Below are 17,133 nucleotides of genomic sequence, written 5' to 3'. Positions count from 1 at the left end.
AACTAAACATGTTTCAAAACCAAAATGAAGAGTGGATCCATGTCACAGCAGGAATTCCCTAGCCTGACTCCCCTCCCATATTATACATGCTAATCGTAATGCACACTTTCCCTCTCCCCTGATACCTCCTTTCTCTTTGGTAACTGTTAGTCCATTCTTTGGTTCTGTGAATCTGGTGCTGTTTTGCTCATTCAGTTTTTCCTGTTTCTCTGGCTCCACAGGTTAGGGAAATCATTTGATACTTGTCGCTCTCCATCTGGTTTATTTCACTGAGCATAATACCCTCTAGCTCCATCCATGTTGTTGTAAATGGTAGGATTTGTTTCTTCATCTGGCAGAATAATTCTCCACTGCTCACCTTATGATGCACACTTAGCTTGGCTAATGTGAATAGTGCTGTGATAAACATAGGGGTGCACATGTCTTTTTTAAACTGGGCTGCTGCATTCTTTCTTTCTTTATGGATGTATGTACGTATGTACTTATTTATTCATTCATTCATTCACTCATTATCTACCTATCTATGTCTAATCATCTGACCATCTATATCTATCTATCTTATCATCTGTCTGTATCTATTTATTCATTTATAACTAATCTACAATTACATGGTAACATTGTGTTTACTTGAGTCCACCCATCACCAAGCTTCCCCCAGATACCCCATTGCCGTCACTGCCCGTCAGCGTAGTAAGATAGTGTAGACTCACTGTCTTTTCTGTGTTTTGCAGCCCTCCCCGTGCCCCCCCTCACACATTATATATTCTAATTCTAATTCCTTTGTTCCCCCAGCCCAGATCCCTCTATTCCCACTCATCTACCCCAGTCTCTTTCCCTTTGGTAACTTTTAGGTTTTGTGAGACTGCTGCTCTTTTTTTCTTTAGTGTTTTCTTTGTTCTGATACTTCAATGATGAGTGAAATCATTATATACATATCCATACATGTATACCTATGTAGGGAAGAACCACTAATGTTTGCTAAGATGATGCAGCTCCCTACGGCTGTGCAGTGCCCGCCATCTGGGGGTGGAGTTTGAGAGAGCATCACTGTTGCCTGGAGATGCCATGATGTCACAGTGGTGCCTCTTCCTAGAGACAGAGTATGTATGCTGAGAGGAGCAGCTGTCATTCGGTGAGGTGGACGCTGACCCAGGTGACAACATGAGGGAAAATGGAATCCAGAACCAAGGTGTACTGTGTGTTTCTTTTGATTTTGGAGTCAGTACTAAACGGTTCCATGAGCAACATTATGGTTACTTGACTACCCGCATGATCAAGCCCCACCACATAGCCGGTAAGAGTCACTGTCCATCAGCACAGGAATATGCTGTAGAAGTGCTGCTGATCCTCGCCGTGTTATATACTGCCTTCCCCATGCTGGCGGCCCACCCACATTGTGTGTGCTAGACGTAATGCCCCGTTTTCCCTCCCTTCCCTGCCGTCCAACCCATGCTCCTCAGTCACAGTACTTTTGGAAACCGTGAGTCCATTCTTGGGTTCGGTGAGGCTGCTACTGTCTTCTTCGTCCAGTCTTTTTCTTTTCTTGTGATACTCCACAGATGTGAGTGAAATCATTTGACACTTTTCTTTCTCTGTGTGGCTTACTTCACTGAGCATAATACCCTCTACCTCTGTCCACGTTGTTGCAATTGGTAGGATTTGTTTCTTCACACGGCTGAATAATATTGCACTCACTGTTCATCTTTGATGGACCCTTTCCTTGGCTATTCTGAGTAGTGCTGTGATAAACAGAGGGGTGCACATCTCTTTTTCAGTCTGCGCTGGTATATTCTATTCATTTCTGTATGTGTGGATGTATATATGTATTTAGTTAGTAATTTGTTGTTTGTTTATTTATAATTAGTCTACAAGTACATGAGTAACATGTAGTTTACTAAACTCCCCCCATCCACAAGATACCCCCAGATACCCCATTGCAGTCACTGTCCATGAGCATAGTAAGATACTGTAGAATCCCTAGTTGTCTTCTCTTCCCTTCCACATTGAACATGCTAATCGTAACGGGCGCATCTCTGCCCTCCCCCCACTTATTCCTCCATTCCCACCTGTGCACCTCAATCCCTTTCCCTTTGGTAAGTGTTAGTTGAATCTTGGGCTCTGAAACTGGTGCTGTTTTGCTTCTTCAGATTTCCCTCGGTTCTCCTTCTGCACAGGCGAGTGAAATCCTTTAATATATGTCTTCCTCCTCGTAGCTTATTTCCCTGAGTCTAGTGCTCTCTCGCTCCATCCATGGTTTTGTAAATGGTAGGATTTGTTTACTTGATATGGCTGAATAATATTCCACTGTTCATGTACTGATGGACACGGAGCTTGGCTATTGTGAATAGTGCTGTGATAAACATAGGGGTGCACGTGTTGTTTTGAAACTGGGCTGCTGCATACTACTAGTTATTTACTTATTCATTCATTTATTTTTTTATTTATCATTAATGTACAATTACATGGGTAACATTATGTTTAGTACACTCCCCCCATCCCCCATTTACCAAAGGGTAAGGAACTAGGAAGGCTGGTTGGGAAGGGAGGGAGAAGGGTGGAAAGGTGACATTACGATTAGCTCCCATAACGTGGGGGGTATTCCGGTGGGGAAGTCAGTATAGTACAGAGAATTCAGGCAGTGATTCTACAGCATCTTACTATGATGATGAACAGTGACTGTAATGGGGTATGTGAGGGGGACTTGATGATCTGGGAAGTCTAGTAACCATAATGTTGCTTATATGAATGTTGATTTGTTATTGTGAATAGTGCTGTGATAAACATAGGGATGCATGTGTCTATTTAAAACTGGGCTGCTGCATTCCTTCCTTCCTTCCTTCCGCATGCATGTACGTATTCATTCATTCATTCATTCATTCATTCTTTTACTATCTATCTATCTATCTATCTATCTATCTATCTATCTATCTATCTATCTATCTGTGTATCTTCCTTCCTCTAATAGACAATTAGATGAGTAACATTAGGTTTACTAGACTCCTCCCATCACGAAGATGCCCCCCACATACCCCATTGCAGTCACTGTCCATGAGCATAGTAAAATACTGTAGAATCACTACTTGTCTTCTCTGTGTTGTGCAACCCTCCCTGTGACACCCCCGCCACATTATACATGCTAATCGTAATGCACACTTTCTTTCCCTCTCCCCTGATACCTCCATTCCCAACTATCCAGCCCAGTCCCTTTCCGTTTGGTAACTGTCAGTCCATTCTTGCGTTCTGTGAATCTGGTGCTGTTTTGCACATTCAGTTTCTCTTGGTTCTTGTTGTCTTTCTCCGTCTGGTTTATTTCACCGAGCATAATACCCTCTAGCTCCATCCATGTTGTAAATGGTAGGATTTGTTTCTTCATCTGGCAGAATAATTTTCCACTGCTCCTCTTCTGATGGACACTTAGCTTGGCTAGTGTGAATAGTGCTGTGATAAACATAGGGGTGCATGTGTCCTTTTTAAACTGGGCTGCTGCATTCTTTCTTTCTTTATGTATGTATGTATGTATGTATGTACTTATTTATTCTTTCATTCCTTCATTCACTCATTTATTATCTACCTATCTGTGTAATCATCGAATCATCTCTATCTATCTATCATCTGTGTGTATCTTTTTATTTATTTATAACTAATCTACAATTACATGGTAACATTATGTTTACTCGAGTCCCCCCATCACCAAGCTCCCCGCAGATACCCCATTGCTGTCACTGCCCATCAGCGTGGGCAGAGTAAGGTAGTGTAGACTCACCATTTGTCTTTTCTGTGTTTTGCAGCCCTCCCCGTGCCCCCCCTCACACATTATATATGCTAATTCTAATGTGTCCTTTGTTCCCCCCTCCCTGATCCCACCATTCCCACTCATCTACCCCAGTCTCTTTCCCTTTGGTAACTTTTAGTCCATTCTTAGGTTTTGTGAGACTGCTGCTCTTTTTTTCTTTAGTGTTTTCTTTGTTCTGATACTCCAATGATGAGTGAAATCATTATATACATATTCATATATGTATACCTATGTAGGCAAGAACCACTAATGTTTGCTAAGATGGTGCAGCTCCCCACGGCTGTGCAGTGCCCGCCATCTGGGGGTGGAGTTTGAGAGAGCATCACTGTTGCCTGGAGATGCCATGATGTCACAGTGGTGCCTCTTTCCTAGAGACAGAGTGTGTATGCTGAGAGGAGCAGCTGTCGTTCCGGTGAGGTGGACGCTGACCCAGGTGACAACATGAGGGAAAATGGAATCCAGAACCAAGGTGTACTGTGTGTTTCTTTTGATTTTGGAGTCAGTACTAAACGGTTCCATGAGCAACATTATGGTTACTTGACTACGCGCATGATCAAGCCCCACCACATAGCCGGTAAGAGTCACTGTCCATCAGCACAGGAATATGCTGTAGAAGTGCTGATCCTCACCGTGTTATACTGCCTTCCCAATGCCCGCAGCCCACCCACATTATGTGTGCTTTGTCAGGAAAATTTTGGCACCAAAATAATCTCTTCCTGTTTTGACAAAGGTAGATTTTCCCAGCTGAATAAAATATAACTGTATGAAAATTATACGTTCATAAAAAAGGTTTATTGACAGAACCCTTCAAACTTAATAAAATGTGCCCCATGCTGTTGAGCATAAAACTATTTTGCCGGATTCCTTCTTAGTGTTTTAGGGTGTAAAAATGCAGTTAGTACAACTGCTATCCTACTGACTGCAATTGATATCTCAGCAAACCTTCTCCCCTGAGAATTTATATTTAAGATGGGAATTACTGTAAAGATTTTGTATAGATAATTTTTTGACATGTGGACACTGGGTATATGCAATGGCTTTTTCAATAACATTGCCATAATGTCATCTTCACTATGCTTTCTTGTCTGAATATTGTGATCAGTGTCAAGTATAAAAATGTCTTTTTAATCGCAGTGAAGTACATATAGTGGCTAAGACCACAGGATTCAGAGAGACGGAGTACTGGGTTCACATCATGGCACTTCTGTCCCTTAATGCAGGGCACCTCAGGAAACGATTTAACCTCACTGGGCATGTGATTCCCTCAATGCTAATATAGGGACAGTAAAACCAGGCTTCCTTGGTTAAATGATTATGAAGATGAAAGTAAACAATACATTCGAAATGCCTCTAACAAAGCACAGCGCTTGGCTTATTGGTTGTAACAGTCTTCCGTGATGGGAGCAAGAGCAGTGATTGTATCCATGGCACCCATTGTGTGAGGTGGTCATATGCTATGATTCCGAGCCTAGCACGACTGCATAAAGGGCACTCAGGACTGCTGCCTCTTGCTGCAGAAGTTCCCAGAGAGGTTCAGGCTAGATCCTACTTTTTTTTTTTTTTTGAGGGGGCATCTCTCATATTTATTGATCAAATGGTTGTTAACAACAATAAAATTCTGTATAGGGGAGTCAATGCTCAATGCACAATCATTAATCCATCTCAAGCCTAATTCTTGTCAGTCTCCAATCTTCTGTAGCATGATGAACAAGTTCTTACATGGTGAAGAAATTCATACATAGTGAATAAGTTCTTACATGGTGAACAGTACAGGGGCATTCATTACAGAAACTTTCGGTTTTGATCACGCATTATGAACTACAAACAATCAGGTCAAAAATGAATAGTCGTTTGATTTTTATACTTGATTTATATGTGGATCCCACATTTCTCCCTTTGTTATTATTAATTTTAATTTTAATAAAATGCTGAAGTGGTAGGCAGATGTAAGATAAAGGTAGAAAACACAGATTACTGTTGTAAGAGAGCAATTGTAGATGATCATGTGTGTGCCTGTAGACTATGTGCTAATCCGAGCTAGACAGGGGCAATAAAACATCCACGGATACAGAAGCTTTCTCTCAAAACGGGGGGGTGAGGTTCTAAGCTTCACCACTGTTGTTCCCCGATTTCTCACCTGATGGCCCTCCTGCGACTGTGCCTGTCTTAGGTTGTTCCTCTCTTGAGGAATCTTACCCATCTCTGGCAACCAGTCATCTTCCGGGGCCATACATGGAAATGTAAAGTTGGTAAGTGAGAGAGAAGCCATATTGTTTGAAAAGGTTGGCTTTTTACTTCTTTGCAGATTTATGCCCTGTGGCTTCTATGCCCAGCACTTGTCTTGAGGTATCTTTACCACCTGGAGGAATTATGATACTCGGTAAATTCGATATGAGGCACGAATTCTATTTTAAGGGTTGTAATTAGGAAGGAAGAAGAAAAGCTATAGATGTAGCATATGGAAGGAAACATGGGAGGATTGATTATTTCTTTGACATATCTTCTTGTATAGTACCTTAAGTATGTATAGGTTTTAAACTACTAACTAATTTGCACACACATATTAACATAATAGGAATATGGTGACATAAAGCAAATCTATATTTACCATCCATCTCCAGTGAAGCCAAGAAAACCATTTAGGCACCCTAGGCATTTGTGAAAATTTGTCTATGATATGATGGATATTGTCCAACTGTACTTGAACAGTCTGAGAGAAATCAAATTAAAGCAGCCCATTTCTGGGATCTGTTCACATCCCATATGTTCTTTTAACAGTAGATAGTCTATAGTCGTAAGATTTTGGAGCGCTACAACTTGCACCCCTCCCAACTCCTGGTTGAGTTCCAACAGTACAGATCGACTCAAATTCATTGTCTCACTGTATGCACATGCCAGCCTAGACATCTCCCTCCTCATTCCAGTGGCAAGTCCAAGAAACGGTGGGATGGACGCAGCCACAACCGCAGCATCACCCGGATACCTGTCTAGGCTTTTTGATTATCTTCCCCAGGCACGAGTCCTTCAGAGAGTGCTGATGCCGGAAGCTCCTCCTCATATCGTATCTTAGTTCATTTTCTGAGTAGCCAAGCTAGGCCTTGATCTTCTGCATAGAAACAAACAGACCCTTTGCCCACACTTTGACATGCCCTCTATACCACTGTGTAGAACTCATTGGAGGTCAGCACACAGGAACTGCTTTTTTTTTCTTTTTTCTTTTTATTAAAAGAAAGGAATATTAGAAAAGAGTACCTCCATAGCTGATCATCTGACACCCTTTAAGTGATCAACATTAAGGATATTTAAAGCATGCGTTAATCTTTGATTTACCAATAGTTTTATCCTATCAAGGAGTAATCCCCCTTTTCTTTCTTTCTTTCTTTTTTTTCCTTTTTTTTGAATCTTTAATCTACACTTACATGAAGAATATTATGTTTACTATGCTCTCCCCTATACCAAGTCCCCCCTAAAAACCACATTACAGTCACTGTCCATCAGCATAGCAAAATGTTATAGAATCACTACTTGTTCTCTCTGTGTTGTACAGCCCTCCCTCCCCTTTCTCCCTCCCCCTGTGCATGCTAATCTTAATGCCCCCTTTCTTCTCCACCCCCCTTAGCCCTCCCTGCCCACCCATTCTCCCCAGTTCCTTTCCCTTTGGTACCTATTAGTCCATTTTTGGATTCCGTAATTCCGCTGCTGTTTTGTTCCTTCAGTTTTTCGTTTGTACTTCTACTCAGATGAGTGAGATCATTTGGTATTTCTCTTTCTTCACTTGGCTTATTTCACTGAGCATAATACTCTCCAGCTCCATCCATGTTGCTGCAAATGGTAGGATTTTACCTCTTCCCATGGCTGAGTAGTATTCCATTGTGTATATGTACCACATCTTTATCCATTCATCTATTGATGGACATTTAGGTTGCTTCCAACTTTCGGCTATTGTAAATAGTGCTGTGATAAACATAGGGGTGCATCTTTCTCAAACTTGATTGCTGCGTTCTTAGGGTAAATTCCTAGGAGTGGAATTCCTGGGTCAAGTGGTCTGTTTTGAGCATTTTGATGAACCTCCATACTGCTTTCCACAATGGTTGAACTAATTTACATTCCCACCAGCAGTGTAGGAGGGTTTCCCTTTCTCCACAGCCTTGCCAACATTTGTTGTTTGTCTTTTGGATGGCAGCTATCCTTACTGGTGTGAGGTGATACCTCATTGTAGTTTTAATTTGCATTTCTCTGATAATTAGCGATGTGGAGCATCTTTTCATGTGTCTGTTGGCCATCTGTATTTCTTTTTTAGAGAACTGTTCAGTTCCTCTGCCCATTTTTTCATTGGGTTATTCATCTTTTGTTTGTTGAGGTGTGTGAGCTCTTTATATTATCTCGATGTCAAGCCTTTATCGGATCTGTCATTTTCAAATATATTCTCCCATACTGTAGGGTTCCTTTTTGTTCTATTGATGGTGCCTTTCGCTGTACAGAAGCTTTTCAGCTTAATGTAGTCCCACTTGCTCATTTTTGCTGTTGTTTTCCTTGCCTGGGGAGATATGTTCAAGAAGAGGTCACTCATGTTTATGTCTAAGAGGTTTTTGCCTATGTTTTTTTCCAAGAGTTTAATGGTTTCATGACTTAGATTCAGGTCTTTGATCCATTTTGAGTTTACCTTTGTATATGGGGTTAGACAATGGTCCAGTTTCATTCTCCTACATGTAGCTGTCCAGTTTTGCCAGCACCATCTGTTGAAGAGACTGTCATTTCGCCATTGTATGTCCATGGCTCCTTTATCAAATATTAATTGACCATATTTGTTTGGGTTAATGTCTGGAGTCTCTAATCTGTTCCACTGGTCTGTGACTCTGTTCTTGTGCCAGTACCAAATTGTCTTGATTACTATGGCTTTGTAGTAGAGCTTGAAGTTGGGGAGTGAGATCCCCCCTACTTTATTCTTCTTTTTAGGGATTGCTTTGGCTATTTGGGGTCTTTGGTGTTTCCATATGAGTTTTTGAAGTATTTGTTCCAGTTCATTGAAGAATGTTGCTGGCAATTTGATAAGGATTGCATCAAATCTGTATATTGCTTTGGGCAGGATGGCCATTTTGACGATATTAATTCTTCCTAGCCATGAGCATGGGATGAGTTTCCATTTATTAGTGTCCCCTTTAATTTCTCTTAAGAGTTACTTGTAGTTTTCAGGGTATGGGTCTTTCACTTCTGTGGTTAGGTTTATTCCTAGGTATTTTATTCTTTTTGATGCAATTGTGAATGGAATTGTTTTCCTGATTTCTCTTTCTATTGGTTCATTGTTAGTGTATAGGAAAGCTACAGATTTCTGTATGTTAATTTTGTATCCTGCAACTTTGCTGTATTCCCATATCAGTTCTAGTAGTTTTAGAGTGGAGTCTTTAGGGTTTTTTATGTACAGTATCATATCATCTGCAAATAGTAACAGTTTAACTTCTTTACCAATCTGGATTCCTTGTATTTCTTTGTTTTGTCTGATTGCCGTGTCTAGGACCTCCAGTACTGTTAAGTAACAGTGGGGAGAGTGGGCATCCCTGTCTGGTTCCCAAACTCAGAGGAAATGCTTTCAGCTTCTCGCTGTTCAGTATAATGCTGGCTGTGGGTTTATCATATATGGCCTTTATTATGTTGAGGTACTTGCCCTCTATTCCCATTTTGCTGAGAGTTTTTATGAATGGATGTTGAATTTTGTCAAATGCTTTTTCAGCATCTATGGAGATTATCATGTGGTTTTTGTCGTTCTTTTTGTTGATGTTGTGGATGATGTTGATGGATTTTTGAATGTTGTACCATTCTTGCATCCCTGGGATGAATCCCACTTGGTTATGGTGTATGATCCTTTTGATATACTGTTGAAGTCTGTTTGCTAATATTTTATTTAGTATTTTTGCATCTACATTCATCAGGAATATTAGTCTGTAATTTTCTTTTTTGGTGGGGTCTTTGATTGGTTTTGGTATTAGGGTGATGTTGGTTTCATAGAGTGAGTTTGGGAGTATTCCCTCCTCTTCTATTTTTTGGAACACTTTAAGGAGAATGGGTATTATGTCGTCTGTGTGTGTCTGATAAAATTCCGAGGTAAATCCGTTCGGCCCAGGGGTTTTGTTCTTGGGTAGTTTTTTGATTACCGTTTCAATTTTTTGCTCTTAATTGGTTTGTTTAACTTTTGTGTTTCTTGCTTGGTCAGTCTTGGGAGGTTGTATTTTTCTAGGAAGTTGTACATTTCTAGGTTTTCCAGCTTGTTGGTATATAGGTTTTCATAGTAGTCTTTAATAATTCTTTGTATTTCTGTGGAGTCTGTCGTGATCATTCCGTTCTCATTTCTGATGCTGTTGATTTGTGTTGATTCTCTTTTTCTTTTAATAAGTTTGACTAGAGGCGTATCTATTTTGTGTATTTTCTCAAAGAAACAGCTCTTGGTTTGGTTGATTTTTGCTTTTGTTTTATTCTTACTAATGTTGTTTATTTCTTCTCTGATCTTTATTATGTCCCTGTTTCTGCTGTCTTTAGGCCTCATTTGTTCTTCTTTTTCAGTTTCAATAATTGTGATGTTAGACTGTTCATTTGGAATTGTTCTTCCTTCTTCAAGTGTGCCTGGATTGCTATATACTTTCCTCTTAAGACTGCTTTCGCTGCATCCCACAGAAGTTGGGGCTTTGTGTTGTTGTTGTCATTTGTTTCTATATATTCCTTGATCTCTATTTTGATTTGTTGATTGATCCATTGATTATTTAGGATCATGTTGTTAAGCCTCCATGTGTTTGTGAGCTTTGTAGAATTTCTAGTTTTATACCTTTGTGGTCTGAAGAATTGGTTGGTAGAATGTCAGTATTTTGGAATTTACTGACGCTCTTTTTGTGAGCTAGTATGTGGTCTATTCTGGAGAATGTAACGTGCACTTGAGAAGAATGTATGTCCTGTTGCTTTTGGATGTAGAGTTCTATAGATGTCTATTAGGTCCATCTGTTCTAGTGTGTTGTTCAATGCCTGTGTTTCCTTACTTATATTCTGCCCGGTGGATCTATTCTTTGGGGTGAGTGGTGTGTTGAAGTCTCCTAAAATGAATCCATTGCAGTCTATTTCCCTCTTTATTTCTGTTAGTATTTGTTTCACAAGTGCTGGTGCTCCTTTGTTGAGTGCATATATATTTAGAATGGTTATATCCTCTTGTTGGACTGAGCCCTTTATCATTATGTAGTGTCCTTCTTTATCGCTTGTTACTTTCTTTGTTTTGAAGTCTATTTTGTCTGATATTAGTACTGCAACCCCTGTGTTCTTCTCACTGTTGTTTGCCTGAAATATTTTTCCATCTCTTGACTTTTAGTCTGTGCTTGTCTTTGGGTTTGAGGTGAGTTTCTTGTAAGCAGCATATAGATGGGTCTTGCTTTTTTATCCATTCTATTACTCTGTGTCTTTTGATTGGTGCGTTAAGTCCATTTACATTTAATATGACTATTGAGAGATATGTACTTGTTGCCATTGCAGGCTTTAAATTTGTGGTTACCAAAAGTTCAAGGTTAGATTCTTTAGTGTCTTACTGCCTCACTTAGCTGCTTATTGAGCTGTTATATACACTGTCTGGAGAATCTTTTCTTCTCTCCCTTCTTATTCCTCCTCCTCCATTCTTCATATGTTGGGTGTTTTGTTCTGTGCTCTTTTTAGGAGTGCTCCCATCTAGAGCAGTCCCTGTAGGATGCCCTGTAGAGGTGGTTTGTGGGAAACAAATTCCCTCAGCTTTTGCTTGTCTGGGAATTGTTTAATCCCACCATCATATTTAAATGATAGTCGTGCTGGATACAGTATCCTTGGTTAAAGGCCCTTCTGTTTCATTGCATTAAATATAGCATGCCATTCTCTTCTGGCCTGTAGGGTTTCTGTTGAGAAGTCTGATGTTAGCCTGATGGGTTTACCTTTATAGGTGACCTTTTTCTCTCTAGCTGCCTTTAAAACTCTTTCCTTGTCCTTGATCCTTGCCATTTTAATTATTATGCGTCTTGATGTTGTCCTCCTTGGATCATTTCTGTTGGGGGTTCTGTGTATTTCCGTGGTCTGTTCGATTATATCCTCCCCCAGTTTGGGCAAGTTTTCAGCAATTATTTCTTCAAAGAGACTTTGTACCCCTTTTCCTCTCTCTTCTTCTGGTACCCCTAAAATATGGATATTATTCCTTATGGACTGGTCACATAGTTCTCTTAGTATTGTTTCATTCCTGGAGATCCTTTTATCTCTATGTCAGCTTTTATACGTTCCTGTTCTCTGGGTTCTATTCCTTCAATGGCCTCTTGCATCTTATCCATTCTGTTTATAAATCCTTCCAGGGTTTGTTTGACTTATGTGATTTCCTTCCTGACATCTGTGATCTCCCTCCGGACTTCATCCCATTGCTCTTGCATTTTTCTCTGCATCTCTTTCAGCATGTTCATGATTTTTATTTTGAATTCTTTTTCAATAAGACTGGTTAGGTCTGTCTCCTCAGGTGTTCTCTCTGTGATCTTTGTCTGCCTTTAGTTTTGCCTTTTCATGGTGATAGAGATAGTTTGCAAAGCTAGTACGAGTGAGACCTGGGAGAGCTTTCCTTCTTGTTGGTTTGTGACCTTTCTCTCCTGGGTGTATAGCGACTTCTAGTGGCTTATGCTTTGCAGCTGTGTGCAGACAGGGCTTCAGCTACCTGCCCAGTTGGTTTGGAGTTTATCTCAGGTGTTGCTGTGGGCGTGGCCTAGCTGGGGCCGGTCCTCCAAAATGGTGGAGCCCCATTGGAGGGGGAGCGGCCGGGAGGCTCTTTATCTCCGTGAGGGGCCTCTGTGCTATCTGTTGCCCAGGGGGTTATAGTGCCCAGAGATCCCCAGATTCCCTGCCTGTGGGCTGTGTCCTATCCTGCCCCTTTAAGACTTCCAAAAAGCACTCTCCAAACCAAAACAACAACAGCAATGAAAAAAAAAAGGGGGGGAAATCGCACGATTTTCTTTGTCCTCAGGTGCTGGTCTCAGGCACCCACTCACCGGTCTTACTGCCCGGTTTCCCTAGTATTGCGGTCCCTGTCCCGTTAAGGATTCCAAAAAGCACTTGCCAAAAACAACAAAAATGGAAAAACTCGCGATTTTCTTTGTCCTCACGCGCCGGTCTCAGGCACCCGCTCACCAGTCTTGCTGCCCGGTTCCCTAGTACTGTGATCCCTGTCCCTTTAAGGCTTCCAAAAAGCACTCGCGAAAAAAAAAGGGAAAAAACTGCGATTTTCTTTGTCCATGCGCCGGTCTCAGGCACCCGCTCACCCCTCTTGCTGCCTTGTTTCCCTAGTATTGGGTTCCCTGTCTCTATAAGGCTTACAAAAAGCACTCGCCAAAGAAAATACTGCTCCCGTTTCCTTGTACTCCAGCTTCAGCCTCAGGCACCCGCTCACCGGTCCTGCCTCCCTGTTTCCTTAGTATCCAGGACCTCACACATGCATTGTGTCTGCGCTGTGGTCCAGAATCCTGGGGCTGGGTGTTCAGCAGTCCTGGGCTTTCTCTCCCTACTGACTCCTCTCCACTCACCTGGGTCCTAGGGGAGGAGTGCTCGGGTTCCGCTGGGCCGGGGCTTGTATCTTACCCCTTCGCGAGGCACTGGGTTCCGCAGCTGTGGATGTGGTCCGGATGTTGCCCTGTGTCCTCTGGTCTCTATGTTTGGAAGAGATGTCTTTGTTATATTTTCATGGACATACATGGTTTTGGGAGGCGATTTCCACTGCTCTACTAACGCCGCCATCCTGGCTCCCCTGCATCCTACTTTTTAAGGAAAAAGATATTTAAACATTTTTCTTAACCTTCACACCAAAGGCATTCTCTCCCAAAAAAGTATAAAGTAATTTAAGAATCGTTTTAGAAGGTTTATTTTGCAAGGATGCTTTTCCCATGGCTGGACCTACTACTTAGGGCTATAAATAAGGTCATGTAGCAGTGTATCCATTTTGAGTTCCTTCCAGAGAGATACCAGATATCGATGATTACCTATGCACTAAGCAGGCTTAGTCCTATAATAAACTAGCTTTATGCTGGTGTATGTGTTTCCATAAACCGCTTTCTTCCTCTCTCTCACTATAGTATTTCAAGAAATGAATGTGTTACTGCTAAAGATTTAAACTAGTAACTGTTACATGGAGGATTATAATGATATCAAAGGCTTGATCTGTCAGCATGTCTGTCCTCTTAGTCATCATTTTTCTCTTTATCTGTTTCTTTAAATCTGAAGAAAGATTATTTTCAGAGACCAATTATTCTGTAAGCCTTAGAAATTAAGAGAAAATGAATAAACTTTTGATGTATAATTTGTGAATGACAAAGAAGCACAGGAGTCAAATGATGTAAATTGTATTTCCCCTTGCTATGGAAAAGTTTATTGAGGAAAATATTCTTTCTTTTCCTCACTCACAATTGTTTTGACTGTTTAGTTAATTAAACTTTTAATGCAAGCTTCAGATTACTCTAACAATCCATTTCTCATTCTGTGAAATCCCAATACATAGATTTCCAATAGATCCCAATACATGAAACACCCACTGAAATTATTCTTTTATTAATGCGAAAAGCTAAAATGTAAACAGTGACATATGTCAGGTGAATTTTGGACAACAAAATAATCTGTTCCTTTTTTGACAATGGTAGACTTTCCAAGATGAATAAAACGTAACTGTTTAGAAATAATCATTGCCGAAAAATGGGTAATTGTCGGAACTCTTGAAATTTAAGAAAATATGCCCATGCTTTTGAGTGTAAAACTCTTTTGCCGGATTCCTTCCTAGTGTTTTAGGGTGTAAAAACACAGATAGTACATCTGCTGTTCCTACTGACTGCACTTGACATCTCAGCAAAAATTCTCCCCTCAGAATTCATATATAGATGGGAATACCTGAAAAGATTTAGTATAGATAATTTTTGGACATGTAGACACTGGGTATATGCATTGGCTTATTCCATAACATTGCCGTAATGTCATCTTGACTATGCTTTCGTGGCTGAATATTGTGATCAGTATCAAGTATAAAAATGTTTTGTAATCGCAGTGAAGTACATGTAGTGGCTAAGACCACAGGTTTCAGAGAGAGAGAGTACTGGGTTCACATCACGCACTTCTGTCCCTTAATGCCAGGGCACCTCAGGGAACAATTTAACCTCACTGGGCGTGTGATTCCCTCCATGCTAATATATGGACAGTAAAACCGGGCTTCCTTGGTAAAATACTATGAAGACGAAAGAAAAGAATACATTCAAAATGCCTCGGACAGAGCATGGCATTTGCATTGTCGGGAATAACAGTCTTCTGTGATGGGAGGAAGAGCAATGCTTGTATCCATGGCACCCATTGTGTGAGGTGTTCATATGCCATGGTTCTGAGCTTGGCATCCCAGCATAAAGGGGAGTAAGGACTGCTGCCTCTCGCTGCAGAAGTGCCCAGACACGTTCAGGCTGCATCGTACTTTTTAAGGAGAAAGAGATATTTAAACAATTTTCTTCACTTTCACATCAAAGGCATTCTCTCCCCAGAAAGAAGTATAAAGTAATTTAAGAGGCGTTTTAGAATGTTCATTTTGCTAGGATTCTATTCCTATGGCTGGACCTACTACTTGGGGCTATAAACAAGGTTATGTAGCAGTGTATCCGTTTGAGTTTCTTCCAGAGAGATACCAGATATCGAAGATTACCTATGCACTAAGCAGGCTTAGTAGTTTAATAGACTAGCTTTCTGCTGGTGTATGTGTTTCCATAAACCACATTTTTCCTCTCACTATAGTATTTGAAGAAATGAATGTGTTACTGCTAAAGATTTAAACTAGTAAGTGTAGAAAGGAGGATTATAATGGTATCAAGTGCTTGATCTGTCACCATGTCTCTCTTCTTAGTCATTTTTCTGTTTTTTTTTAAAACTAAAGAAAAATTTTCATGAACCAATTACTGTCTAAGACTTAGAAATTAAGAAAAAACGAATAAACTTTTGATGTATAATTTCTAAATGACAAAGAAGCATAGGAATCAAATGTGATTTCATTTCCCTTTGCTATGGAAAAGTTTACTGAGGAAAAATATTCTTTTCCTCACCCACAATTGTTTCGACTGTTAAGTGAATTAAAGTGTAATACAAGCTTCAGATTTCCCTAACAACCCATTTCTCATTCTATGAAATCCTGGAGTCAGAAGAGTTCCCAATACTTGAAACACCAACTGAAATTATTTTTTCATTAATGCAAAAAGATAAAATGTAAACAGTGACATATGTCAGATGAATTTTGGACAACAAAATTATGTGTTGCTTTTTGGACAAAGGTCGATTTTCCAAGATGAATAAAACGTAACTGTTTAGAAATTATGCTTGGATAAAAAATGGTTAATTGTCGGAACCCTTGAAATTTAATAAAATGTGCCCCATGCTGTTGAGTGTAATACTGTTTTGCCGGATTCCTTCCTAGTGTTTTAGGGTGTAAAAACGCAGTTAGTACTACTGCTGTTCCTACTGACAGCACTTGACATCTCAACAAAAATTCTCCCCTCAGAATTCATATGTAAGATGGGAATTACTGAAAAGATTTAGTATAGATAATTTTTGGACATGTAGACACCGGGTATGTGCATTGGCTTTTTCCATAACATTGCCATAACGTCATCTTGACTATGCTTTCGTGGCTGAATATTGTGATCAGTATCAAGTATAGAAATATTTTTGAAATCGCAGTGAACTAGACGTAGTGGCTAAGACCACAGGTTTCAGAGAGAGAGTACTGGGTTCACAACACACACTTCTTTCCCTTCATGCCAGGGCACCTCAGGAAATGATTTATCCTCACTGGGCTTATGATTCCCTCAATGCTAATATAGGGACAGGAATACCAACCGTCCTTGGTGAAATGATTATGAAGATGAAAGTAAACAATACATTCAAAATGCCTCGGACAGAGCACGGCACTTGGATTTTCGGATATAACAGTCATCCGTGATGGGAGCAAGAGCAGTGCTTGTATCCATGGCACCCATTGTGTGAGGTGGTCATATGCCATGATTCCGAGCTTGGCAACACAGCATAAAGGGCCGTCATGACTGCCGCTTCTGCCGGCAGAAGTGCCCAGAGAGGTTCAGGCTGCATCCTGCTTTTTAAGGAAAAAGAGATATTTAAACATGTTTCTTAACCTTCACACCAAAGGCATTCTTTCCCAAAAAAGTATGAATTAATTGAAGAATCGTTTTAGGTTTATTTTGCTAGGATGCTTTTCCTATTTCTGGACGTACAACTTGTGGCTATAAATAAGGTCATGTAGCACTGTATCCATTTTGAGTTTCTTCCAGAAAGATACCAGA

The 17,133-nt window shown here is 40.4% G+C and overlaps 1 protein-coding gene across 7 annotated transcripts in view; it reads left to right on the top strand.

Moving 5' to 3' along the window:
* Window positions 1-17,133, top strand: part of LOC118969894 (uncharacterized) — a 102,554-nt gene that overhangs the window by 22,476 nt on the left and 62,945 nt on the right. For 3 of the 7 annotated variants that reach the window (XR_012123723.1, XR_012123722.1, XR_012123721.1), the window contains one exon: window positions 4,166-4,318. The exons of 1 other annotated variant lie outside the window; for it this stretch is intronic. Coding sequence is in view for 3 of the 6 variants with exons in the window: in XM_073218750.1 (XP_073074851.1) it covers window positions 4,166-4,367 (202 nt within the window). In the remaining 3 variants the exon portion in view is untranslated. Of the gene's footprint in view, window positions 1-4,165; window positions 4,368-17,133 lie in introns of those variants that run through there. 3 more of the 7 variants (XM_073218750.1, XM_073218749.1, XM_073218748.1) reach the window with 1 other exon arrangement.

Source organism: Manis javanica, chromosome 12, assembly GCF_040802235.1.
Source record: "Manis javanica isolate MJ-LG chromosome 12, MJ_LKY, whole genome shotgun sequence".
NCBI classification, from domain to species: domain Eukaryota; kingdom Metazoa; phylum Chordata; class Mammalia; order Pholidota; family Manidae; genus Manis; species Manis javanica.
The sequence above is the reverse complement of the archived record's forward strand: the minus strand, read 5'-3'. Positions and strand labels throughout refer to the sequence as shown.